The sequence below is a fragment of the Ctenocephalides felis genome, unplaced genomic scaffold (genome assembly GCF_003426905.1).
Source record: "Ctenocephalides felis isolate EL2017-DRISC unplaced genomic scaffold, ASM342690v1 CF-g0.4_SCAFFOLD_01886, whole genome shotgun sequence".
Lineage (NCBI taxonomy): Eukaryota > Metazoa > Arthropoda > Insecta > Siphonaptera > Pulicidae > Ctenocephalides > Ctenocephalides felis.
In genome coordinates, this window is record NW_020538040.1 from 176,874,614 (window position 1) to 176,902,480 (window position 27,867).

The 27,867-nt window shown below is 31.2% G+C and overlaps 1 protein-coding gene across 1 annotated transcript in view; it reads right to left on the reverse strand.

Annotated features, from left to right (window-relative positions):
• Nucleotides 1-1,756: 1,756 nt before the first annotated feature.
• LOC113376308 (A disintegrin and metalloproteinase with thrombospondin motifs 9-like) overlaps nt 1,757-27,867 on the reverse strand; it is a 490,112-nt gene continuing 464,001 nt past the window's right edge. Inside the window, exons 3-35 of the mRNA XM_026616212.1 lie at nt 20,308-20,469; nt 18,465-18,607; nt 17,301-17,432; nt 16,931-17,105; nt 14,991-15,181; nt 14,809-14,923; nt 14,651-14,738; nt 13,899-14,051; nt 13,383-13,541; nt 13,158-13,314; nt 12,580-12,733; nt 12,202-12,430; nt 12,036-12,121; nt 11,442-11,621; nt 9,007-9,111; nt 8,846-8,911; nt 8,597-8,772; nt 8,270-8,394; nt 8,078-8,197; nt 7,808-8,015; nt 6,861-7,016; nt 5,817-5,957; nt 4,761-4,916; nt 4,388-4,543; nt 4,176-4,319; nt 3,944-4,105; nt 3,572-3,648; nt 3,361-3,505; nt 3,145-3,289; nt 2,899-3,076; nt 2,445-2,566; nt 2,154-2,362; nt 1,757-2,076 (exon numbers count right to left, since the gene is read on the reverse strand). Coding sequence (XP_026471997.1) covers nt 1,993-2,076; nt 2,154-2,362; nt 2,445-2,566; nt 2,899-3,076; nt 3,145-3,289; nt 3,361-3,505; nt 3,572-3,648; nt 3,944-4,105; nt 4,176-4,319; nt 4,388-4,543; nt 4,761-4,916; nt 5,817-5,957; nt 6,861-7,016; nt 7,808-8,015; nt 8,078-8,197; nt 8,270-8,394; nt 8,597-8,772; nt 8,846-8,911; nt 9,007-9,111; nt 11,442-11,621; nt 12,036-12,121; nt 12,202-12,430; nt 12,580-12,733; nt 13,158-13,314; nt 13,383-13,541; nt 13,899-14,051; nt 14,651-14,738; nt 14,809-14,923; nt 14,991-15,181; nt 16,931-17,105; nt 17,301-17,432; nt 18,465-18,607; nt 20,308-20,469 — 4,799 coding nt within the window. The 3' untranslated portion in view covers nt 1,757-1,992. The remainder of the gene's footprint in view (nt 2,077-2,153; nt 2,363-2,444; nt 2,567-2,898; nt 3,077-3,144; nt 3,290-3,360; nt 3,506-3,571; nt 3,649-3,943; nt 4,106-4,175; nt 4,320-4,387; nt 4,544-4,760; nt 4,917-5,816; nt 5,958-6,860; nt 7,017-7,807; nt 8,016-8,077; nt 8,198-8,269; nt 8,395-8,596; nt 8,773-8,845; nt 8,912-9,006; nt 9,112-11,441; nt 11,622-12,035; nt 12,122-12,201; nt 12,431-12,579; nt 12,734-13,157; nt 13,315-13,382; nt 13,542-13,898; nt 14,052-14,650; nt 14,739-14,808; nt 14,924-14,990; nt 15,182-16,930; nt 17,106-17,300; nt 17,433-18,464; nt 18,608-20,307; nt 20,470-27,867) is intronic.

A 27,867-nucleotide genomic window follows, 5' to 3' on the forward strand; every position in this document is an offset into this window, starting at 1 on the left:
ATAATATGTTCTAGTCCAGTCATTTAAGCTTAAATTAGGTAAGAATCTCGGAATTCGAAATACCCAGCTGTAAGTCTGTAAATACTAGTATATTGACATCTTCAAGTTGTCTCAAAACCTAAATATGGTAGGTAGACTTACAGCTGGGTATCTCGAATTTTTGAGGTGAACTCACTATAATGACTGGACTATTTCAAATGCTGCTAAGAATTGATCAGGATATAGTTCCATGCCAAACTATACCCTGATTGACCCTATGATTTGGTTTGCCATACCAAACTATTTCTAATGTATATTGGCCAAGGGCTTGGATGTTACTATTGGGGTGATCTGTAAAAGTCGCCCGTGAGCTTCTTCATTTGTGTTGCAAATGTTAATTATTTTCAATTTCGATTGGATTTTTCTTAAAGAAGAATATTCTTATAAGAAGAATAAGAATAATAATATTTCATATTGAATATATATTTGCTGAGACTCATATTAGGTTTTTGAGCTTCAAGTATTTTTATGTTTCATGAAAGTGGAATACATGTAATTTTGTCCTTGTCCGGTAAATCCTTCAGCAGAAGAATTTTCAATGCAATAATATACTAACTGCCTGTGCATTTTTAATCTTGTAACATTATATTTTATCAAAATTAATTCTGAACTTTATTACATGTCGACCTCTTCAAACTTTACAATCAGACCTAAACTTGTCCAAGTGAAGACAAAGCTCTTCCAAGCTATGTCTTTCAACTTTTATAACCTTTTTGCACATGAATTTTGTGTATTAATGATCATAGCTTATCTTCAAATGACTATAACTATGTCAAGGAAACCCAGGACTTCATCAAATCGTATCAAATTTGGAATAAAAATCCTATGTCAAAACACCTCACCTACGCAAAGTCACTACTGCCATTTAATCAAACGAATGATATATGATAAGTTGTTGAAATACAAAGCATTTATATATATATATATATATATAGTAAATACAATTGTTAATTGTATATTTATATTTCTAATTTGCGTCTTCATTATCAACCTGATAGTTAACTTCAGATTACAAATAATATACCCCCTATTGAAAGTTAATAAAAAAATAAAATTATTTGTTTCTATTTCATGCTTTTACTTTATTCTGTCCAGCAATTTAGCTTACATTCATACAATATCAATAATTGGTATACACCTATATAATTATCCTAATATATTTCTTACGATAATAATTTACATTATAATATTCGATACATATATGTCACATATAATATCTTTTTATGTATATCCATGAAAGAGAATACTTCATATAAAGTCAACATGACTCGATAATTAATTCACTGGTCCAATTAAAGTTGTGCAATTATTGAAAACAATTAAAACGACATGATTATGCTTATTATTTTGCTTAACTTCGCAAGCTTTGTCGTCAAAGATTAGACAACTCAAATTGAATGTACTGAATTTATAATAATGTATAATATTTTAATAAAAATGACGATGAGTAGCTAATCTCATTTTTACTTTTTATAGAAAATAATTTCTGCCAAGACTTTTTGTAATTGAATACTTTAAGCAGAGAATTAAAAATATATGGCAAATATTAACAATAAAATAATTTTTTATGATCTTTATAATTTTAACATAAAAAATGTTAATAAATATGACACAGATTACTAAACCTAAGAATTAACGCGAATTTACATGAAATGAGACTATAAATATTGATAGAATTATTTTTATAAAAAAAAATTAACTTAGAGCGACTGGCAGTGTCAATCTCATTTTGTACAGTGATGGATAGATATTCTACTGTTTCCAGTAGGTCTAATGATAAAAATTCAAATAAAAATACAGCACTGAGAAATTGGTTAAGGTCACAATGCACTGAAACCACATGTTCGTATCTGCAGACCCGATTTATCCAAAGGGGTTTAACTCGATTTCAGATCTAAACCTTATTTAGGGTTTTAAATAATATCCGTGCACTTCAATGCTAACACAATCACATTAAGTCACTTGCACATACAGTCCTCTTGAATAAATGCATGTTCCACAAGTTGTGCCTCCTGAATGACCCATAACTTTTCGGTGCTGAAAATAAATATTAATTAATTTCAACGATTTATGATTTTATCATTTTGGTTTGATAAATTCAAACTGTTCCTTACAGTGGGCCTGCGTTCTAAGCACGACTGGGGTGCATTATTTGAATGGAGTTGGTTCCATGAACTCTGGGAGTGTATCCTAAAATCTGTCCCTGACAAATCTATGGCAAACCACCCTTGAGTACAGGATGGTCCATTTAAAGTGCAGTCCCCTGCATTTGCAAAAGGCAGTGCTTCTCCTCCATGTTGTTCAGTGAAACGTGTATCATTCACTAAATAAAGAAAATAATCATATTAAATATTCCATATTTTTTATGAAAATTTATTATGACAGGAAATTCTAAAGAACCTTACCTATAATTTGCAATGATGTGATATTTAATCTCACTTTTCCAAAGAATGTTGTACTTCTTCGAGCTCCTCGTTCATCACACTCTTTGCATTCATGAGATCCTTTCATGCACTCTAAAGTATATCTAAAATAAATAAACTAAGCGTAAGTGGCATTCTACCTAAAAGAAAGTTGCATAAACTTCTCAATATAGGTAAATAATAGACATAATCAATAAAAATTGAAACGTCTTTCGAATAAATTCATAATATGAACACGAGCTTAGAATGTTATAAAAGCATGGCCTCTATTATACCAAACTTTAATGATATTTTATAATTAAACTACTTTTTGTAGATCTATAGGATTTTAGGATTTCTGGTGAAAATGTGGACGATTTTTTTTTCACTTGTCTGCTAATCATTAAGAAATGGCTTTACCGATCGTCATAGAACTAATCTATTTCAACTTCGTTACCTTCGTTTGTCGACGAAATCCGATCTATTTTCCTGATATCCAGCAGGCAGTGATATATATTCTAATGGATTTGCAGTTTTCATTCCTGAACAGTATACATTAGCAGTTTTCCCATTAACAATAAGAGTGTATTCACCATCTTCTGAAGCTCGAACTTCTTTGCATCTTGTAGCAATGCCTATACAATTAATTCAATTAATGAATATTCGAATCAAATATAAAAAAAAGATTTTGGATAAAACTTGCATTTTTTTCTTCTGTTGCAATTTTTCTCTGCATTTGGCTTTCTCATCTTTGAACAAAAATGTTCATCATATTCTTTCGTCCCACCATTTAATGAACAGTAAACGTGCCTCTTCTTTCTTCCTTTGCGTCCACATGTGTGTGAGCACTATAGCCAAATCAAATTAAAATTAATTATACATGAATTCAATAAGTTGACCGCAATCACTATATAATTACCTTTTGCCATGCTTTAGTAACCCAATGATAGCTACAAACAGGGTCGCAAGTTCTTACACTAGATGGTCGAGGGAAAATATTGCAGTATTGTGTAGATGGTGATTCTGTACCTCTCCAATATTGTAAAGGATGTCTATTGGGTCGACTACAAAATAATAATTTTATTAATTAGTTTCTAGAAAATGATAACAACAAACAATAGCACACTTACCTTATTCTTTGTCTAATATTTTCTACACAAGTAACATTTCTAACTTGATGGCCAGGTTCACCACATTTGCCAATGCACTGTAAATATAAAGTTATTATGTAATTATATTGATAGATTGTGTAAGGCTTACTTCCAAATTTAAATTTTGGTCTCATTTTAGGTAAGGTACAGTAACTATGTGTGCCAAGTTTCATCAAAATCGCAAACTGCACATATACATCTTTTCATTCATTCAAGAATTTAGTTCAAATTAAATATTTAAATTGAAGAACATAATTATTTACTTCTAATATTGAAAATAAAATAACAAAGCAATAGTATTTTGAATTGTAGTAAAAAAAACTAAATCTAGATGTTTTTTTTATCACTCACGGGTGACCAGGCGGTCTTGCGCCATGGTGAACGGTGCGTCTTGCAGTCCTTATAAGCATGCTGCCGGTAACACTGGCTGCACAAATGGTCATCCTTTAAAGGAGATAGAAAATCAAGCATATCCTTACACCGGATGCCGTGACGTCCTCTGCTTCGCGTACACTGAACAAATAAAGTTAAAAATTGAAATAAAAATAATATTTGATTCAAAATCTTTTATATCCATGCTTACCGTCCATTGATATCGTAAATCCGGTTTACAAAACTGAGTAGCCTGCATTTTTTGCCTAGGGTCGCATTCGCTATCCGGTAAGGTCATTCTGGTCGTCTTATGTTGACAAACAACTTGTCTGCGCTGCATGCAATCTCGTTGACACTAAAATAAATAAATAGTGCATTAGTTTGAATATATTTAGATTGTGTAGTTGAAAATAATATATTTACTTGTCCCCAATCTCCATAAATCCATTTACCACATTGTGGGTCTTCGCAGGACTCACGGTTCAGGGGTCTGTTTGCGGAACATAATATAGGAGATGCGACTTCGTTACCTCTCATGCACTCCACAAGACGTACACGTTCACGTTTTGTACACGAACACTATTTGAAAACAAAAAAATCATCAATATTTTATTACAATAGTAAAAAAAGTCTAGCCTATCAAAGAATTTCTATAATACTGACGATAGGACTTGAAACACTCATTGTAACTGGTGACAAGTAATTGGAGATTGAATCTGGCAGATTGTCGATATGATGTGATTAATATTTAGTTATTTAAACACTTTATTACATAAAACTATTTTTTATTGCATACCTCTCCCCATAGACCAGTTCGCCAAGCATAAGCAAAGTGGTGCTTCATTACTGGAACAACATCAACGGCATGAATCTTATGATTGTCGTAATTGTAATCATAATTTCCCACGTTGTACAACGTGAGATTGTCCTCAGGCCTCATTGTATACAGATCCTGTTTTTATTGACAATAAAAAATTATATGAATTGCATAAAATCTTGAATCTGGTTATATTTTGATAGCGCGTGTTAATAAAAGCAACATTATTGAATTATATGAAAAGCGTTAATTTAAAATAAAGCAGATGTTTTTGTGCTTAATTGCCTAGTAAAAGTTAGAATATCATAATCACTTGATCATAACATCTTAATGATTAATTAATTTATCAAGGACGTAACAAATTTAATTTTTGCTGCATATTACCTAGTAATAAGTACGAATAAAGCACGAACAAAAGTTGTGGTGTTTTTTTTATATTATAGTTGTGATATTTGGAAAAATGCATGTACTGAAAATTGGAAGCACTTTTGGAAAAATAATATTGTCTATTAACAATGTCCATTTTTAATCTAAATAAATAACTTTGTTTTAGTACAATGATCCCAAATACTACTTGTGACGATAGATGTACCAGAAGTGGCAGAATGTATTTAAAAAAAATCTAAATAAATTTTCGAGAGTTCTCTATATTTATATATGTATCACTGTTTACTGATTTTTTGTCATATTCTAAATTTTGCATCGACCGAAAACTCTGATAAATCATAGTTGTCCAAAGATTATAGATTTACTTCAACATGTTTATATCAGGTATAATTAAAATTATTTATTAATATCATTAAAGTGTTTATGATAAAGTTTGAAGAAAATGATACAGAAGATTATATAGATTAAATTTTGAAGTAGAAATGTTTGAATTTTATTATGTAGAAGTGATTTCTAGTCTCAAACTGGACTATATCTATAGGAATAAAATAAGATATAGTAAGTTACGAAACAATGCATATTTCTCTTTGAAAATAAGAGTAGATCATGCATATTTTCCCTAACGAGACCGCCAAGAAAGGCACTTACAGAAGTAGGACATGGTTCCATTTCGCACGTATCCTCAGTTTTAGGACTGGGACCTTGACAGTATTCGCCACTGAGCAGTTTGTCATTCAGCTTGCAAATTAGCGCGCGTTTCTTGATTCCAGAGCCACAAGTCGCCGAGCACTAATTATAATTCCATTTGATGTATTTATTAGAAAATATAAGTATTAGCATAGGCACGAGGCGAAAATAACACTATGTTAGCCATCTCCGCGCAAGAAAAATTGTTAATGCTGTTAATCCATATACCAATCTAATTATCCACAACGATTTTGGAATTTCCATTCCTAGGTTACTTAAATTAAGCAGAACTGTTTTAATATTAACCCTTTGGCTACGAGCGTCTCCCATAGGCGACATTCGCTTGACTACTTGGGTGTATGAGCGTCGTCTATAGACGACATCCGGTGTGTCGACTTTTGCTTCAATATTATGACTCAGCGTTAAATGATTGACAATTCTAATTGTCATATTTATTACTTTAGTTATTGTTTACTTTTTTTTAATATTTCAGTATGTTTACTTTGACAATGATTAGAAAATTTCAAAATATGTCGTATTACTCTCGTAGCGAAAGGGTTAAGTAATAGACGTAACCTTGCCAGGTCAATTTGATTTTATTTAATCGGTTAGAGAATTTTTTCACACCAACACCATTGCAAACTTGTCGAACAAAACTTACTTACCTCTAAATACATATGAGAAATAAATCAAAATAAACGATATCTAGCTATATTTACGTATTTTTAATATATAATTACAAAAATTAAATAAAATCAAATTATTTATCGGATGATAATTTAGATACTTGTACGTAAACAGTTGTGGATAACTAAAAATCAATTAAAAATATTTTAAGAAATTTGTAGAATTTGGTAAATATAATAGAGAAATATGTAAAAATATAAAAATTTGAAAAATATACTTTTAAAATAGTTTAAATAGGCGGAAAATATACCATTTTTATTTGGATGTTTGGAATATACTATTCCATTAATTGTTCATAAAATTATTGAATTATCTTACCGGTGTCCAAGGTCCTTCGACCCATTGCGCGCAACTGCTCTCGCAATTTTGTTGCAGTTTCCGTAAGGAGGAGTCGCACATATAGTCAGGCATATGTTTTCCTGTAAAATCCACACAACGCGCCGTCCTGTTCTGCAAACCCGTGGTACACGAACACTAAAGGATAAAGACAAGATATTAGTAATAACCGAATTTTTTAGACTATTTAGGGGCACAACTAGTGTAAAATTTTCAAAAAATCTAATTTTCAATTTTTCCATATTTCGATAGGTTATACCTTTAAAAATAACATACAAAATTTTTAAATCGATATCTTAAATAGTTTTTGGGTCACAGCCATTTAAAGAGTATATATAGTATATAGTATAACGATCATTTTATCTTTAAACGCGTTTTTCTCGAAACAGCATTTTTCGAATTGCTGCAGTGATTACTCAAAAACAAATGATCCGATCACTATCAATTTTTTCACATGTTCTATATACAGTTCTCCATAAAATAAACTATCGATTTTTTAATCGGATCAAAAATCGAATTTTGTCAGTCCAAAAACGACCAAAATTTTGGGTAAAATTCGACTTTTTTTAAAAAAACGCCGTCATTTTGTCAATTTTTGATTTTTTCTTTATCGTAGTTCATCTGACAAACAATATTACCTAGTTTAACGAGAATTTTTCTTAATTTCATCCACGTAAAAGGCCGAATCACTGCAGCAGTGAAGAGCCTTTTTTGTCGCGCCGTTGGATATCGACGATAACTTAAAAAATATTTAATTTTTTTCTTCAAAAATTTTACTATGTATTCTTAAAACATGTATAAATATATTCCTAAAATTTTGAAATGATTGATGAAGTAGTTTTTTTTAATATAAATTCCCAAAAATCAACTTTCTTTTAGGCGGTTACACTAGTTGTGCCCCTTAATGTAATACAGGTTTTTCGTCTTACCGGTGTCCACTCGCTAAATTTCCATTCAGGGCATGATCTTTCACAAATTATTCCTTCAGATGGGTCCTGTTTAGCGACGTGACTGCACATGATATCGTCCAATATTTCTTTTGTATCATATATATCCTTACGGATACATTGCCAATGAATTCGACGAATACCTTTCCCACACGTAACCGAGCACTCTGAGTAACTGGCGACGTCCCAACTGGGCAGAAATATATATAAATAAATATTCAAAAAATATTTATATTCAATAATCATGATTACCTCAAAGTACATATATCGTTGCACGTTTTCTCTTTCCTGTCTGGTTTATGTTCATGACCACAGTGATCATCAGATACAATGGTTTGGGTTTGACGATGTACACATTGTGGGGTTTGATAACTGAAATGTGCAAATAATAGATATATACATAATTATATAATTATGGAAACTTTCACAAATTTAACTACAAACCTGACTCCTTGACAAATTCTATCACAGCTAGACCATGATGACATTTTCCACATATACTCCATACGCTTTGATTCAGTATATTCATAAACAATGTCTGGTGGATATTCTTGGCCGACAGACAGGACCTACAAAAGCAGAGTGGACCTCAGTAGGTAATTCTTAATCATATGACAACAAAATAAAGATTAAGCAAAAAATGATGTAAATTAATTGCACAATATATCACAGAATTATTTCTTTAGGGGGTACCGACCTCAGCAACTTTACCCTAATTTGAAAAAAACTTAAAATTAATTAAAAACCGATTTTATCCTATCTATTATTTACCTGTACTATCAAATCATACTTCAGTTGTCTGGTACGAGAACTATTAATTTTTTCATTAGTTGTATTCGAGCCTGTATATTCAATAGTAACTCCACCCCATACAAATAATTTTCGATGAAGATTGACCATATCGTTTCCATTCAAAATATATTCGGATGTATGCCCGTCCATGAGAGCTGAAGAGAGAATTTAGACATACATATAAAATCAAAAGCTATAATATTTTTTGAGTACATTATGAATACGTACCCAGAAAATTGTCGTCTTTGCTTGAGTTTCGATAACCACGCTGAATTATTTCCAAATTTGAAGCACCTGCGGATGTGTAATAAAAAATTTCAATGTGATATAGCAAGAACTAAATAATTCAATTATTTTAATAATTTTTTTCATTATATATTTTTCATTACCTTTAGGAATCTTGACAACAGTGTGGTATCCATAACTGGACTGGTTATAGCTACCAGTTACCACATAGCACGTTGAACCGTCTCCTCCGCAAATACCGCAACGATCTGTTGAAATAATTTGGAAAACTTAAAAATTAAATTTTACATGGGATTTGACTCAAATTTAACCCTTGGTCCTATTAAATAAACAGAAATAAAAAAAAATAAACAGAAATAAAAATTACTTCGCCAATTGGACATCGGTGTTCTAACTTTGTAGCACTGCAAAATATAATTGATAAAGACATATCATCACACAAAACTAATTAATAAAATTATATATATTAGATATAGGTAATATTTACATAAATTAATAAAGTAATTTATTATATATATATATATATATATATATATATATATATATTGTAGCGTTCACATAATTTTGGTCTGCCAACATCATTTGGCAGCTTTTAATTAAACACAATTAATGCCAATATTTTATACAATTGATTTGCGTAAGGTTAATGAATTAAAACTTTCACTTTCAACCGTACACATGCTGAAAAATCTATTTTTTAGTATCTTTATGATACTGCAATAACTTACAGAAAAAATTCTTCATTCCATTCAGGAAATAGTGAATTATATTGCGTATATAATATCGTAAAACTCAATCGTAAATTTTACAATTTGCCGATTCGAATCAAATGTGTAGGGTTTCTATTTTCATTAACCACAATTTGTAGTATGCAATAATCTTAAATTATCTAAATAATAACGAAAGAAGCACAACCATGTTTCGTTTCTTGGAAACAGTAACATTTGTTTTGTATGTTGTGCGAGTAATATTGGCGCGTTTTATGAATGTTCTGTACGCAAGTGAAATGATTGCAATGTAATTGTACGAGGTTTAATATTGAAGTGGGTTTCGATGTTGTTGATTGATGAAATTCAACTACTTAGATTGAAGTAAACATTCAGATTTTATACATCGTATATTGTAGACAGTAACAATTTACACCTACATTAGGTAAATTGTAGTCTAACAATAAGATCAGGCATATAAAAATCTAATAACGCAACGCAGTGCAGTACAGTAGAGCCAACAAATCCTTAAAAGTAGCAATTTTTTGTTAAATTGATACAGATTTTAATATGTTTGATGCTCGATATATGGTTCATTTAGAATCAAATACGTGCATTTTTTCAAGCCAACAAAATATATTTTTAAATATTTTCATCTTATGTAAGACTCTTTAACCAGCTCTGTGATCTTTTATAATTACATATAATTAATGGATGTCCCTTTATTCAAACAATTTTTGTATACAATTTTTATCAAGTATAAGAGTATCAACATACAAGAATTACTATTAAAAAAAGTTAATAAGAGCAATTATTTTTAGCATTTGGTGATTAAGATATTTATTGACTCCACTAATAAATACTAAGATTTTAATAATACGTGCATTTTCTACTAGAGTGCAGAAAACTTTAAGTCAAAATATTTTTGAACACATTCAAAATGCTGAAATTGCACATGTGTTCAAAAATATTATTAATACTCCGACTAAAAATCGTATTACTATCAGTTTGTTTTACTTAGGATCATGAGGTGCCACCAATCACTTGAGTGTGTATGCCAGATTATGGTTTATGCAAACACCAATATGTAAATCATCATTTTATGGCGCAGATCACTATAACCTTGATATGTTTTTGTTTCGTGTTATGATAAAACAAATGATAAATGTGCTACTGCATAATAGTAGTTTGTGGCCAGAGTGTAATAGATGTCATAAACATATACTTCTGGACCGACGAAATTGAAAATCTTTGATCCGAAAGGAGGTTCTTAAAAAATTATTAAAACAGCACATTTTTGAAAAACTGTTATATAAAACGCAGTTTGTCAAACTTCCTAACCTACTTGGAGAAGATGCGCCTTCATCCAAAATTTCAGTTAACCATTCTAATTTTTAGCTTAGCATTTAGCCTATTAATTTGTTACTCAAAATTTCAATCCAATAACTGAAATCCAAGATTGATGTTGTTCTTAATGTAAAGTTTGACATAAAACAAAAATGCGAAATGTACAACAAATAGTAGCATCAATATAACGATGGACAGCACAGAAAATATTCATTAAAAACGCAACGGTTCTAATTTAAGAAGCGTTATAGATCGAATTTAAATTACATACATAGTAACAAAAAAGATATAGTCATCAGATTTTTTTTTAATATTTCTAATTCTAATATAAATTAGTTTACTTTAAGATAAATAGTACTTAGATCTAAAATGCTTCGAAATTAACAAAACAGAGCAATAAAACAATACATACATCCATGCAATACGACAAACATAATAAGAAAACATCAGCGACGAAAATTTCACTTTAACGTTAAATAACTTTCTCGAACAAATAACATATACCGTGATCGTAATATAATTACCTAATTTCATATCTGAATCGAGTTTATTGTCACAACCCGCCTTCTTACAAATGCCGTTGACGCATTTGTTGAAACTATCAGGCGAGCATCTGGTGCCATCCACTACCTTGTCCTTCAGCAGAAAGTATCTCGAACTATTTTGCACCCGACAATATAATTTGCATCGATCATTAACGGACACTGTCGAAAAATAATAAACAAAAAATGTGATGTGAATCATGAAACATCCGAGTCACCAGCCCACACAAGAAGAAAGAAATATTAGATGTTCATTGTTGATAATATTGTGCAATACAAAATGATAAAAGGTATTTGAAAAACAAATAACACGTGATACAACAAATGCATAACTAGCGAACCACTAATAGAACTACAATTACAGTTGGTAGTAAAATAAATAACAATAAAATAAAAATAATGATAGAATGACTATAGGAAATGTGAGTGTATCAATGAAAGAAATGCTTCTTTCGCATGACGAATCATTCTGGTTTTAAAATTTCCTGCAATTGCATACTTTTTAAGCTGCGCGTAAATTTAAAAAAATATAAATATTCCATATTAAAACACGTCGCGAATATTTTAGATAATTACCACCATACTTCGGTACCCATTTCTGTGTTTTGTTCATCCAATCGATTTTGAAGTCTCGTTTATTGAATTCTGCACACTGTTGTTCTCTACAAAAATAACAAATAAAAACAACTGTATTTGTGTATAAATTTACATAAATTTTAGTGCATGTAATATTTACACTTACCTGTAATCTGTATCCTCTGGTGGGCAATCATCGGTGTTACATGATCTATAACGTACACGTAGACCTTCGCAATATTGTCCACCGTTAGAAGGTGCAGGACTATCACACTGCCTCACCGAACTCTGGACACCACCGCCACATGTTCGAGAACATGCTCCCCAACCTTGCCATTGGCCCCATCCACCGTTGGTCGCTTTCAAGGCGTTCCGATTCGCACTTACACATTCACCTAGAAAAAAAAATTTGGTACAAACTTAAATTGAGCCAAGAATTATTAGCAAGAACAGTATGTCAAGTGGGCATTAACTAGATAGTTCATAAAGCAAAAATATCAATTCATACTAAAATAATATTAAACTTATAATATGAGAACTTTACCTTTGTGGCACCAGCTTCCTGGTCCACAGGGCGTGCCATCGGCCCATGGCATGTGCTGTGTCCGGCAACCCTGTGGACCATCACTTTTATATCCTTTCTGGTGCAATTCATGCTGAACGTCTGGTGGCATACACCATAATCGTGTACACACCGGCTGTGGAAAAATAAATTTTCATATAAAACTTATTCTGCTTGATAGTAACTGTTATTTAATAAACCTTTGTTATTGATTGACGTTACTATTTATATATTTATGTAAACTTCAAAAAAAAATTCAGTAATCCAGTTATTTAATTTTTCAAAAGTTACCAAAAATACATTTTTTTATTTATTTATCTTCTAACCAAGATTATGTTCTTTACACATGACATAGTTCCGAAACATCGACAATGAATCATTTTCGGTAAAAACTTTTCGTTTTTTATTACTATTTACTTCAGTATTCTTTGTCCAAAGCTCAACATAATATTTAGATATAGTCCTAATAGAAATCTCAGTAACTTGTTATTTTGTTTTATATTAGGTACGATTACAGGGGTCAACGACTTCAGATTTACGAGATAAATTTAAGTGTGTACCATTCTAGTGCAAAGTTTGGATCCGTTGCCAAAAACAAGTTCGCACTGCCTATTACCACTGAATTCTTCACCAGGTAATCTGTTGTTACGATGTTTCCTGCCGTCATCAATTAAATCTTCGCTTGGCTTATTACGCAAACACGCAACATTGTTTGCTCTGAAAATAAATAAAATAAGTTTATATTTTAATAAATATTTTTTTATGAATGAGAAATAACGACTTACTCTAGAAAGTCTGTGATAAAATGTCTGCTACATTGAGACCAGGACCATGGGTATGTATTGTGATCCAACATACGCGACATAATGTTGTCTTTGGCAGATGGGACTACTTTGTCTCGGAAAGCGGCGCATTTGTCATCATCGTCGTGTGGCATGTTTAATCTAAAAAATTACAAAAATTTTTACAAACAGCGAATATTAATCCCTTGCACTCCAGATCGTTGACATGTATGACGTGTCAGCAACTCCGGTAGAACTTTAGCTGTATATGAGACAGACTGTGTGTTTTTTTAATCTACTTTTTCTTGTTTGATCAAAAAAGCTTTCATGGCAAATATTCTTCCAGATTTGTAGAGTCCTCATGGTATCAATAGGAGAATTCTGAAGTGTTGACCAAGTAAGACTTGGTCTACCAACGGAGTTGCTGTACATATCTTATGTCGGACTGGGTCCCACAACGGAGTGCAAAAGAAATTTATGTAATTAGTCAATTATTATCTGATAATAAATTTTACTTACACGTGTCCTAATTCATGTGCAATCGTGAAAGCCGCCGATAATCCGTTGTCCTGGACGATGGCGCAGCTGGATTTTGGCTGACACATGGTACCCAGTTCTGCCAGACCCAAAGTATCACATTTCTTATGATGAGGACTCCGGCATATGTTCTCCCTGAGAAATGTACTAGTTTTCTAGGGGCGTTAATTATGTTTTGCATGCAACTTAATTTAAATTTATTTATACCGCAAAATAGAAAGTTAGAGGATGCAGACTTATTAAAGTTATATGAATCGCATCGAAACTAATTTAATATAATATGATATCTGGATATTATTATTTTGTTGTTAAGTAATGTAATTATATGTTGCGCGGATTTTGTATTACATATGACGACAGAGTCTTGACATTTTCATAATATGAATCTATGATTAAGTAAAAGTTGAAAATGAATAATCTTGAGCGAGTAAATTAAATTTGTGGAATAAGTTGGAAGTAGTCGAATGATAATAATTAAAATTATGATTGCTAAGTGACTCAACATACGGGTAACGTTATGAAAATTTCAGACTCTACATTATAAATATACATTATAAATAAATTACTAATAAGTTACGTGAAGAATTAGTTTCTGTTAGTTGAAAGGATACTTGCGGCATATAGTGCTATTTGTTCATTCTAGGTTATAAGAAAATCATTTACATTATGTAAAACTGAAACTCCGCTTACCTTTAATTATTACTATCAGTGTAAAATAAGAAAAATAATCTTACCGCGTCAGAAGTATGGCAGTGTCATGAGGCAACCGATTTTTGCGATGTGAAGAACAAAATCCTCGGAGCATATTTGAAGCAGATACGCCTAGCAAAAAAAACTAAATATATATACATCATCCCCTAAAGTGTTTTTTATAAATATGTTAAGTAAGTACCGCTGTGTGACATTGATTGATCCTTGTCAAAATCTAAATCTTCTAATACTGCTAATTCTACAAGAGCTATACTTATGGAGTTGCCTATACTTGCGTCTTTGTATATTTGGGACACCTCAAAAGAAAACATGCAATAAATAACATTTTTAATCACAAAATCGTAGTTGAAAAATATAACTTACAATTGACATTAATGTCAGTACGTAGTTTTGTAGTTTAGTGTCATGGTATAATTTCATTTTCCTATCTACTGCGACTAGAACTTCTATATAATACTTATTGTCAGAAACAGATCGCTTTGAGCGATGATTTTCAGGCAGTGGTTGTGGTATGATTCTGTCTTTAAAAATAGGTTCGTCGTGAACATCATTTGCTGAAAAACAAAAACATAGTCAAATCAATAAGTTAACAAATATCATAATAAAATTTAATCTTTTAATACTTAGGTATAGAGGAAAAATTATATGTCCTACATATGAAAATAAAGGTTACGAAGTGGCATTAATCCGATGCAATAAAGGTCGATTATAAAATGTCACAACACTATTTCTTTGTCAGAAATTATTGCTACATATGGTAGATAAATACGAATATGAATATATTTATGAAAGCATAATCAGTTAAAAGCTCACAAGTTCAGTTACTAATGCACGGAATTCTATAGCCTAAGTAAATAAATAAACCATAAATGGTACTTAAATATAAAAAATGGATCTATGTGTGTGTGTGCGGATACAAATTTTTGTCGACGATTTGCAAACACGGATAAACTGATTTGAATAATTCAAAAATCATTCGATTCCTACTGATAAGGCGACGTGCTGATTTTTTGGCAAAGGCAGCATAGGCCGTTTCGGAAATACGGAGCAAAAAGTGCCAAAAATTGTATTTTAGGTTTTGAGATAACGGAGCGTCTGATTTAAATAATTCAAAAAACATTTTACTTGTATTGACGAAATAAACAAGTGGTAAATTTTTTGTAAAGGCAGGTCCAGCGTCTCGGGAGATCCAATAAAGAAAGTAACAAATAATGCCATTTTGCGGTCAAAAATGAACATTAATCATATATGCATCGTATTATCAGATATTGTATGAAGATTATAATAATAAGTACAAATTTTGTGTACATTTATATGGGTTCCGTACCAATGTTTACACGTTAGATGACTACGCGGCGCTTACGCGCTTTGATATTTCGACTCCAAATCAGTTATGCAGCGCGATTGCTTAAAGAAATGTTCAAGATTTAAAAAAAATCAGAATATAAAAAATTTTTTTTCAATAAAGTCAATTTTTTTCAAAAATTTCAAAATTTCTCAAAAATCTATTTTTTTCAAAGTTTTGCAAAGTTTTTAATAATTAATTTTCGATACGGCAAGTTCCAGCAATTTGCTTTAAGGCACGATGCCATGCACAACTAGTTCAGTATTATTATCACTTCAAAACTGACTATGAAGCAAATGAGGTTCCCACGGTGAAAAAAATGAGGTACTAATGATATGAAATAATATTATGGTATGTTACAAACATAGAAAACGTGAACCGTCGCACCGAGAGAATAAAATGATATATATATTTAGATAGAAAGTGTTATTGCACGTGTTCAATTTGTCGTTTCTAAAATACGTTGAACGAATTCCATCTATCATAAACTACCTCTATTTCGGAATACATCACGATTCGAGTTATTACATAAGTTTATCGCTCCGAAAATGCATTTCTATCATAACTACATCTAAATTTATTACAATCAACATCCTTTCCAATTGTGCTATAAATACATATTATAGTTTATTTACTGTCGATATTATGTTGTTAATGTCGGTTGGCAAAGCTGTAAAGTTGACTGCTGACTCAGAGTCATATTCTATAATTTTGATCGGATGTTCTTGAACGGTCGCAAATAAAGCGATATTCGAGATGCAAGTTATTGCTTCAAAAATGCTGATTTGACTAGTTCGATATTTTTAAAAAAGTCACGTAGGTAAGATGGAGAGACATCGAATTTAAATCGTTCGAAAATCAGCAAATACCCATTATGAATGAAACGAGGTTTCAATTGCTAAATAAGATAAATAATAATATAATTGAAGATTATTAAAATATAATATTGATATATTACTGGTATCATCCAAGGCGCAATGTGGGTCCTTCGGTTCGTCATCAGCATGGTCGTGCCTCTGGATCGGCGATGCCCTGTAGATTACATGCAGAATACTTTGTACAGTATGATTGTTCGGAAAGTCCTCTCGTGGTTCTATGAAATACGATCCTTTTGACGTACGGATTGTACCTGTCTGCGGACAAACTCCGTTGCAGTTATGAATTGATAAGATCGAACACAAAATGCAATAAAATATCAGAAAATACATTAAAAAATGAACTGGCAACGGAAATCGCAAGCTGACTTTTTTATCCCTTGCTGGCTCTTCGACTATTTATTATCATACAAAAGTAAATCTAAAAAAACACTGGACTAGTGCTATTCTCACCATTCCATCACAGAGCGAAACTGCGACAGTCGATCGATCATCTCCACGAACTCGCCCTTTATAAAAACATTTTTCCGGCCGAGAATTTCCGCGATGTGGAATCCATGTCGCGTTATCCCAATTATGAGTCATCTGCCGAAAAACAAAATTTAAGCAAGAAAAAATCCAAAAAAGGTAAGTGACATATACTTATTTTTCAAAAAGTGACCCAAGATAGGCAGCAAATCTAAAAGATAAAGAAATTGTATTTATGTTACGTAGTTATAAAATTTATTAAAACTCTCCTTCGATTAACTCAGGTTGTTGGGTTATAATTTAACCCTTGTAGCTGTGGACTGTATTAAACACTGATTTGCTTGTATATTATGTATTTGTTTCAGTTCTTATTAAAATCACTGATTTGTTACTAAGTTATAATGAAAGAAGATATATTTATCTATTATACATGTTGGTTTGCGGACTTTACTTTTAGAAGTGAACAATTAGTTCCATTAAAACACTCCGCTACCCCATCTACCAGGGGTAGCAACCATTCCGTGTAAAGCTTAATGCCATGAAGGTTGTCATCTTCATGGCCAATATAATAAAAAGAAAATACGTCCGAACAGATATCAAACTAAATCTTTGACACCACCAACACAAAATTTTATTAATTCATATATGAAAACTCTCTATTTTTATTCACAAACCAAAAAAGTCTAATTGTTCCAAAATAATCATTTTTATGTATATTTTTTACATATTGTTGAATATATTTTTGTAGCTCGTTAAAAGAGTTATAATATTAATTAAGTAAAAGTTAGATTGCTGTTTGACAAATTAAGTAGGCACATTATTTAAAAAAAATCGGGAAATGCTGATACAAAAAGTCGGAATCCTTTGTTTTAAGGAGTACGCGCATTAAAAAAGTTACTTTTATTAACTTCTAACATAGTTAGCGGAAAATAATATGAGTTTAGACAAAATTTTAATTGTGCGTTTAAAATGCTATTTTAATCAGTTGTCTGGTTACAGTGCTGGTACGATCCTCGACTCAATCCTTTACAAACAATTTCCTAGATTCGTTCCATAAAGGATTCCAATAGAACGATATTGTGATTTCAGAACTTTCAAGCAATCATTTTTTAAATATAATTTATTCGGCTATGTGATTATTTTACTAACCTGCCAATGAGGCGCCACAAAGTCATCATTGTGTTCCAAAACCAAACGTAGATTATTACCAAATGCACGAATTTCGTATTGCGGATGAGGGTCCCAAATTTCTGCTGTATTATGCCTGAAGTGACCACTATGCTGTAACCCATCTAAAATTATTCGATCAAACAATGTATATAAAATTTATATAATGACATTATAAGCATGTATATTAAAAAGAAAACTCCTGGTAATTTATTAAGTATGTACCAATCGTGCGTATCAACCTAATATTACTCTATCTGGGTAATCCATGAGTAATCACATAATTTTAATGAGTCCTAATCCTGTATCCATAATGAATAATTGATATGAAATATATAAATTTATACCTTCATCATTATAAGTCCAGGGACATATTTACTATAAAATTTTAACAAATGGCTGCGCAGCTGTTTTTAGTAATTCTTCGTGCCCTTGTGATACCAATATTATCTTTGGATCATTTATGAGGATTAAGTTTATATGAATTCTGGCCAGCTTTGTATCGGGGTCAAAAAACAAACGAAAACAAATTAATGAACTGTTGGCATCGTGTTTAATTGCGCATTGAGCGGGCGAACGTAATTAACCGAGCGGAAGATGTCGGACTGGGATTAAAAAGTCGAGTAATGGGCATAAGAAATATTTAGGAAATGATTTAAATGATTCGAGCTTGAATCATCTTAAGCAACTGGGAAATATTTATAATTTATATATATTCTTGTGCCATATAGTTCGCTGCAGAAACGTTTTGACCAACGCTGAAATTTTCTAATCGCGTTTAGTATAACTGAGGATCAGCCAACATGTATTTTTCACACCCCAAGTGGCAATGGTTGTCCAAACCTAAAAATTCTAATTTTTCGTAGAAGTTCACGATTTTACGAAAAAATCCGATTTGCTAATGTTATGTTTTCTCGACGTTTTAAATCATTCTGAATCAAGACGAAATTTGGGAAAAGTATGTGTGTGTATGTGAGTCGATTTTTGATTTCAAAATTTAAAAGCCATTCAATGTAACTCGATAAGGACTAGTGTAGAACTAGATTTGCAACAAGCAAATAAATGTCAAAATTTTAGTCCACGCTTTGGCCCACAATTTTGAACCGACTTCAAAAAATAATCGAAAGATATTGGTTGGGAATCGCCGTTTCTTCGTAATTAAATGTTGAAAAAAAATGTTTTGACGATTTAGCAAACCTTTGTCTAGCATGCTTAAAATCATTGTCTTCGCTGCACAAAAAAATCACACACGTATACATACATACACACATATAAACATAGACACAGATACAGACATATTTACATGCATTTTTTCTAATGGGTTGTATCCTCTTAGTTCAGAAAGCCTTGATACGTAAAAATATACAAAAAAAATTATTTTAGTTTTTTTTGCGATTACTACTAATTTATTACTATATTTTTTAATTTCCTGGAAAAGAAGTTTATGATTTTTCCAGAAAAATCCAGTTTTCAAGTTGTTGTTCAATGTTTCAAGCAAATCATTTAGAATTGTTAGAGACCTTTGGAAGAAGTATGCGCGTGTGTGTATGTATGTAAGCCTATATTTGGCCCTCGATTTCAAAAATTTAAAAGCCACTATATCTATATTGCTAAGGAGTAAGGACTAACCGTGTTGATTGGTTTTGAGAGACGACTGGCCCATGAATTTCTTTGTAAATCGCAAAAAACTATAAAATCTTTGATTCACGTTTTAGCCACAATCTTGAAACGATTTTAAAAAATCAAATGTAGTTCGAAAGATATTGGTTGGAAATCGAATTGATTAGGTTTTCGTAATTATGAGTTTAAAAAATTAGTCATTTACCGTCTGAGCCTTCTGCCCAAGATCTTCCGTAGAGTAAATCTAATTCGTGGAACGGCGGCGAGTCGATCTTGATGGGTTTTACGTACTCGGCATAGTTGCTATTATCCAATATCACATTGCTCGACGAAGCACTTTGTGGCGCCTTTGTCGTCGATTTTCGATCTGAAAGGAAATAGAAATGTATAAATAAAGTTATAGCGAATACAATAAAATTTACATTAAAAATAGGTGAATGGCACATTTTTTCTTTCATAGATGTTTCTTCAACACCGTATTTTTTCAGTAGGATTGAAAAATGACTTTAAAAATACAAAATCCTCTGACCATTGCTAAATACATGAATTTCTTTTTCAATCCTGCCCTTCTATCGGCTATAGGCCTTATACGCATTTATTATTCAATAGCCAATATAGTATTTATTTTTTAATATGCGACTATTCCATTATGGAACATCAGCAAGTTTTTGGTAGTTCTTAGAATGCCTAAATCGAATGCCAACCCAGTGATTGGACGTCCGAGCATGATTGTTGACACAATATGACGACAAATATTTCAACCTATATATTCATATAATTTAGTTATTTATTATCAGTCTATCAGTCTGTGTCTAACTAATTTAAGACAATATTCCCAGTTCTACTCCAAGTGAAAGTGCATACTACATAGTGCAAGTGAGCTCTAAATTAGAATAGCTACTTGTCACACCGGACAGTGAATCTAAAAATGATTCAGATTCGTGACAGCAGAAATTTGAGACGTTATTTATTAATCTTATCTCAGTGGCAAATGTTTATATTATCCTGATGTGAGACTTTAATCATTGCATTTAAACTAACGCATTTCAATTGCGAAATCTGGCGGAACTTCGACTATTGCAGGAACGTAGCTTATAAAATAAATGATATATATATATATATATATATATGTATATGTATATATATATATATATATATATATATATACATCGTTCGAGTTACAAAATTTCGGAAGTAAAATGTCAGAATCATTACCGTAATTATGGTATAAGTAGCATTAAAACGGAAATAGGACCTCATAAGTAGTCACAGGTATATCTGGTATCAACTTCCACTTAAAATATGCATTTAATTTGTAAAAAAGCAAATAAAATAATATAGTAACTCAATTGTTATTGCATTAGTTTCATTGTTTCATTGATACCTTATAGAATTAAAACTCTATAAAATTTTAGGGTCTGAAATGGCGATGACCTGTTTAATAAATATATCTTTACAAACGAAAACTAAGGAATCTCTATACCTTAATATTTATTTCAAATACATATTTCTGATTTCTATTAATAGTTCAAAACTTTTACCACTACTTCTAATTAGAAACCTGTCCGAGACGAAAATAAAACCTGGAACCTGCAGTTGCGAGACCGAAGCTCTTATCACAGAGCCACGGGAAGCTCATGTTTTTTTGCATACACACATATATATATATATATATATATATATATATATATATCTATATATATATAATGTTGTATAAAAACGAACATGATGAACAAATTTTGTCAAAGATCAAACTTGATTGTTTGCTGAGAATAATGAATCGCTAAATAATCGAATAAATAACCTTGTCAATTTAGGAAGCTGTATAAATGGCTTCGGATGATAAAACAACAAGCACCGCGATTGCATAACGTGATATCACGACATGGTTGATTAAAAAATTGCATGTTTTCAATCCATTCCCAAACCAACCTGGTAATGCAGTATACATAAATACATGAAACAAGGACAAAAAGTAGTGGATTCAGGTTATGTAATAATTAATCTAGCCAATTCCTGGATATGGTTGGCGCCGACGATTGTGTATATGGTAATTTTATGATCTGCCATATGGTAGTAGCAAGTAATAAGGTTTGCAGCAAGTTCTCATTGTTATGGCACGAGTCAAAGGCGGGCATTGTACCACAATTTAGTTGTAGTCGATGCTTCGTTGACTTCCTATTGAACTATTCCTCCAATCATCCTCAGATGGCATGTTCTTAAAAATACATAATTCGATTTTGACGAAATTTGACACACATTGTTACTACACTTTACTAAATATTTGATAAAACTTGACATACATGGTTACTATGATTTACTAAATATTTGACATTTGTCTACTAAAGTTTGAACATTCAATAGTTTTTGAGATATGCACGGTTGATGGGTGGCTGACTCCGCTCTCAATACTGTTATTGAAACAGATTGTACGTTTGCAAAAATGCATAACTCGATTTTGATGAAACTTGACATACATTGGTACTACACTTTACTAAATATTTGACAAAAATTTAAAGTTGGAACATTCAATAATTTTTGAGATATGCAAGGTTGATGGGTGGCTGGCTCCGCTCTCAATACTATAATTGAAACAAATTGTACATTTGCATAATGCATTATTCAAAAATGCATAATTAGATTTTGATGAAACTTGACATACATTGTTACTACACTTTACTAAATATTTGACAAAAATTTAAAGTTGGAACATTCAATAATTTTTGAGATATGCAAGGTTGATGGGTGGCTGGCTTCGCTCTCAATACTAGTATTGAAACAGATTGTACGTTTTTAAAAATGCATAATTCGATTTTGATGAAACTTGTCATACATTGTTACTACACTTTACTAAATATTTGGCAGAAATTTAAAGTTGAAACTTTCAATAGTTTTTGAGATATGCAAGGTTGATGGGTGGCTGGCTCCGCTCTCAATACTATAATTGAAACAAATTGTACATTTGCATAATGCATTATTCAAAAATGCATAATTAGATTTTGATGAAACTTGACATACATTGTTACTACACTTTACTAAATATTTGACAGAAATTTAAAGGTGAAACATTCAATTATTTTTGAGATATGCGAGGTTGATGGGTGGCTCGCTCCGCGCTCAATACTAACATTTAAAGAGATGGTATGTTCTCAAAAATGCACGTTGCGATTTTGATGAAACTTGACACACATTGTTACTATACTTTACCATTCATATGTAATGTTTTTCTTTACTTTATGGTTCATTTTTAAATATGCCGTGGACCCCCAAATTTTGTTTTCCCTGCCGTGGACCCCTGGGGGTCCATGTAGACTACTTTGTGAATCACTGCCTTATACCTACTGCATATCTAAAACCGAGTGTTGACTTTTAACCATTTAGTGTTTCTACAGTCCTATCCATTTCCGATTTGGCTTTGGCTTTTACAACAACTGAAAACTATAGACTCAAATAATTATGTCGAAAATTTTACGATTCGAGTGGCGTATAAAATAATTTTATGTGAATTTCGCACGCATTAGAATGGCTTAATTTATTGCGTTCTGAGGAGGACATTTAATAACTGAACGAGCACACTACAACACGCTGCCATCGATAAATCAAAATATGTAATAATAATAATGCAATATAAATATGAGAGAGTACACTCGTAAATAAATATGTTCTTATGTAAGCATAATGGGTTTATTTATTTCTCTATTTATAGATTTATTTATAAGGAGCACATACTGTACATGTATAAAGTATGCGGTCGTATCTGCTGCGGTTCAAGAGTTACAATGATCTTGAAGATTTATGAATATGTTTAATGATAATTTATGACGGTGAATATTGATCTTCATGCGCGTAATTTATTATCGAATAGATAGGGAATTAATAATAAAAGGATTTTTCAACTTTAACTAGAATTCAATAATATTCAAATGGAATAGATAAAATAATTAGATGACTTTCAGACAACCAAAAAATCTTAACAAATATTGACGCATCAGCTTGCGTTAACCATCTTTGCAACAGTAGATAAGTAAGGTACATTTAATCTTAGGGTAGGGCGGGGCACAAAGTTCCAATTTGACTCTCAGTAACTATAATGAATGAACTACAAAACAACACATAACATGTTGCAAACAAACAACTATCGAACTATGTTCAGTGAAATTCCCAGTTAATTCCTAATTATAGAAATGTGCTTTTTTTGTTTTTTTCTAAAATTTATCATCTGTCCCTTTTTACTCCATAAGCGGGGTGAAATGGGACAGGCAATGGGCAAACAGAAACAAATTCTTATTTTTAAATTTAAATGGATTTTTCGAAATAATAGCCACGATATTCAACCAATGCAAAATGTAAATTTCATAGGCGCATTTGTTACAAAAATAACACTGTACACAACCTTGATCTGCTATTTCAGAAATATTCATCAGCAGCGTTAAAATAACTTTTAATTTAATTTATTTCCTGTAAAATTGCTTTTTCAATCGATTTTACATTTTATTTATTATTTTGTTATTGTTTACGCCCTTGCCAGGGTAAAGGTTTAGTTGATCCTTTTGCCCTACCCACATGCTAGCTTTTATAGAGGTCATATAAAAACATCTGTTGAATCTAACTTAAAATTAACAATTCATCTCATAAAATAATCAAGTAACGTATACTTAAAAATCATATTAAGGTTTCGTAAACTAAATAACAGTGCTCACAACCAAGAAAACTAACAACGAAAGAAAATGGATTGGATTTTCAAACATGGCCATATCTTCTGATTACACATCCTTTTCTCTCTCTACTTTCAAACATTGTTGTTAAGAATTTCCAAAATTTACTTGTTTTTGATATATTGGTAGTCGACGTTTTTACCTACGGACCCTTAAGCCCTGCTTTATCCTATATATAATTACATTTAAATTGATAGCATATTTAAAAGTTTTTAAATTAATCAACTTTACTGAAAATATCGAAAGTTTTGATATTTTTTTTAATAATAACTTTAACTTGATGCAACAAAGCCTCGAAAGGCTACTTTCATTTGAACCTATTTTTCATTTATATTTGCAAGTGAAAATGGATATCACTACAGCCCTATATCAGATTGTCCGTAAGGCTGATGAATTCGAAGGTAACTACGAATGAACCTCTTCTAACCATAAATATTCAAAAAAATTCTATCATTTTTTTATTGTTTTGAACAGCAATCAATACTTAAGAGTCCTATAAGATATTGGTCTAATTTGACATATAACGTCTGTTTACCAGATGGCAGCACAAATAGTTGTCTCATTTCTGTGTGATAATTCTTATTAATACAATTTCTGAAATAGGGCAAATATTTTTTTCATGCAGCAATGCCGGATGAGTGCTATGTTCACTTGGAAACATATTGATATCTATATTTCCAAGCAAAAACCGATGTAACTACTGCTTGACATCAGGCTCCTCAAAGCGGGATCAAACCCAGGACTTCTGCTCCAGGTCCAGTCGCCACTTATCCACAAGTGAGCCCAATTTCTTATCATAAATCGCAATCCAGGTAGAGTAGTTCTGTTGCACCTTGCAAATCATTTAAAAGTTTATCATAATATTTATTTTGTCGTACAAAGTGCTCGCTATCATTTTTTATCCGACGCGACAGTTTCCGTAATTTATTTAAGTGTGTCACATCGCGCTGTCCATGCATCTCTCGTAATAAATGCAAATTCGCACGCTATATATCAGTGTCGGCTTTAAGTACTTTGCCAGAGCAGTTTTTCAAGATTTTTGTAAAATCTCTGAAGTATGCAGAGATGAATGTTGACCTGAGGCAGGGCCAGCCAAGGGAACGGATGGACGAAGGCAGAGGATTTAAAATTTTGCAAGATATGTTATCTAGATAAATATTTTCATATAGAGCAAATATGGTCCAAAATGGGATATAGGACAATACAGTGACCTTAATTAAAAATCGGCTAGTTTTAGTAACGTTTCCGGGACCGTATAGCATGAAGAATACCATAATAAATAAAAAATAAATCCTGCCAGATGTTGAGCGTCATTGTCTCAAAGTCTTATCGCAGTAATCAGTTCAAATGTGTATCGTGCCTTCAAAAGTTCATTTTGAAGGTAGTTTTGTCATGTTTTTTGGGATTTATTTATTGATATTTCAAATTGATTCTTCACAAATCAATAAACTTATGTCAATACCAGTGAATTCGATTAATTTTATTGCGATCATCAGGTGTTTGATGTAATTTTGGTCATTTTTTTTCACTTTCGAACAAAATAGCATACTTATACAATCGACAACATGGCATAGTATCATTTTGCAAGAATTACCAAGTAGTTCATTCGAGGTCAAGGAAAAAGAAAATTGAAACATGTCAAAGACTTTTGAAGTTTTCTCTAACTACTTCTAAAAACAGACCAAAGACCAAAGAATCACCCGGTAAAAATTTGTTTATTTAGATATTTATACACAAAAATTTCAATATAATTATTTATGAAAGGTTTTACCAATTAAAAGTTAGCAATAGTTTTTATATTGAACATAGAGCACATATATTAAAAGGTAAACTTTCCTCATATTTTATACGTACGAATTATGATTTTCATCAAGTTAAAAGTATTAATATAAAAGATTTCTTTAAAAAAATATTTTTAAAACAATTTAAATTTTTTGAACTTTTCCCTTCTTTCTAATATTTTATATATACAGATTATTAAGATAAAATGTATAACAATATTTATAAACATTGTTAGATTATAATATTCTTGGGTAATAAACTCATATATTTTAATTATATACTGTAACTCAAGATATTTAATAAAATACACGTTTTTAGATCTTAAAATAACGTATAAGTATGTAATATTGATTGAAATTTCTCAATTGTAGTATGTTGAATAATAGAAAATAATTTACATGAACTATATTTAAATAATTTAATCCCATTATATTCCCATTATTTTACTTCTACTTCAAACAAAAATTTCAACTAGTACTGAAGACAAAATGAATTATAACATAAAGTATTATAATTGTACAATATGTAGGCCACTGCTCCAACTAAAACATAATCCCATCCGCATTGACATTTATATAATTACTCGGTGTACCAGGAAAATATCGTTATTCTCTAAGAAAATTATGAACTAGAATTAATTGAAATATTGCAAATCGTGATTTTGTATTTACTCGGAGCCAATCACGGCAACAGATGACCTACAGGTCAGTGGTTTGTATGAATCACATTGATTCCAAGAAAAAATATTTCAAAATATTTTTATACATAAGATTTGAGAGGAACAAAAAGAATATATATTTGAAATGATTTCAATAATTTTGCTTAATGAGTTTATCTATTTTGACGTGAATATATCATCTCCTTGTTAACTTAATGATATTGATTTTGATATCTGGCCAACAAAAATATGACTAATGATTACTATACTACTAATATAGATCAGTTTCCAATAAATGGTGCCTATTTCACAAAAACCTTGGAGCACAATGTTGCAATCTTGCTAATTGAATGCAATAATAGCAAATAGTAAAATCGCAAATCATATTAATTAAACCACAAAAAATGAAAACTTTTTTTACTATTGTCATATTTATACGTTTCCGGGCTTCCTTATCATTTTGGAATTAGGATCGGTACGTTTTTCGATCAATCAATAAGTATTTTCTATATTAATAGTATATAATATCCTAGAAAGCCAGAGGTAATGCAAGCAATAGAATGTAAAGAATGACAACGGCTCTTATTTCATAAGTATAAAATAGGACTTA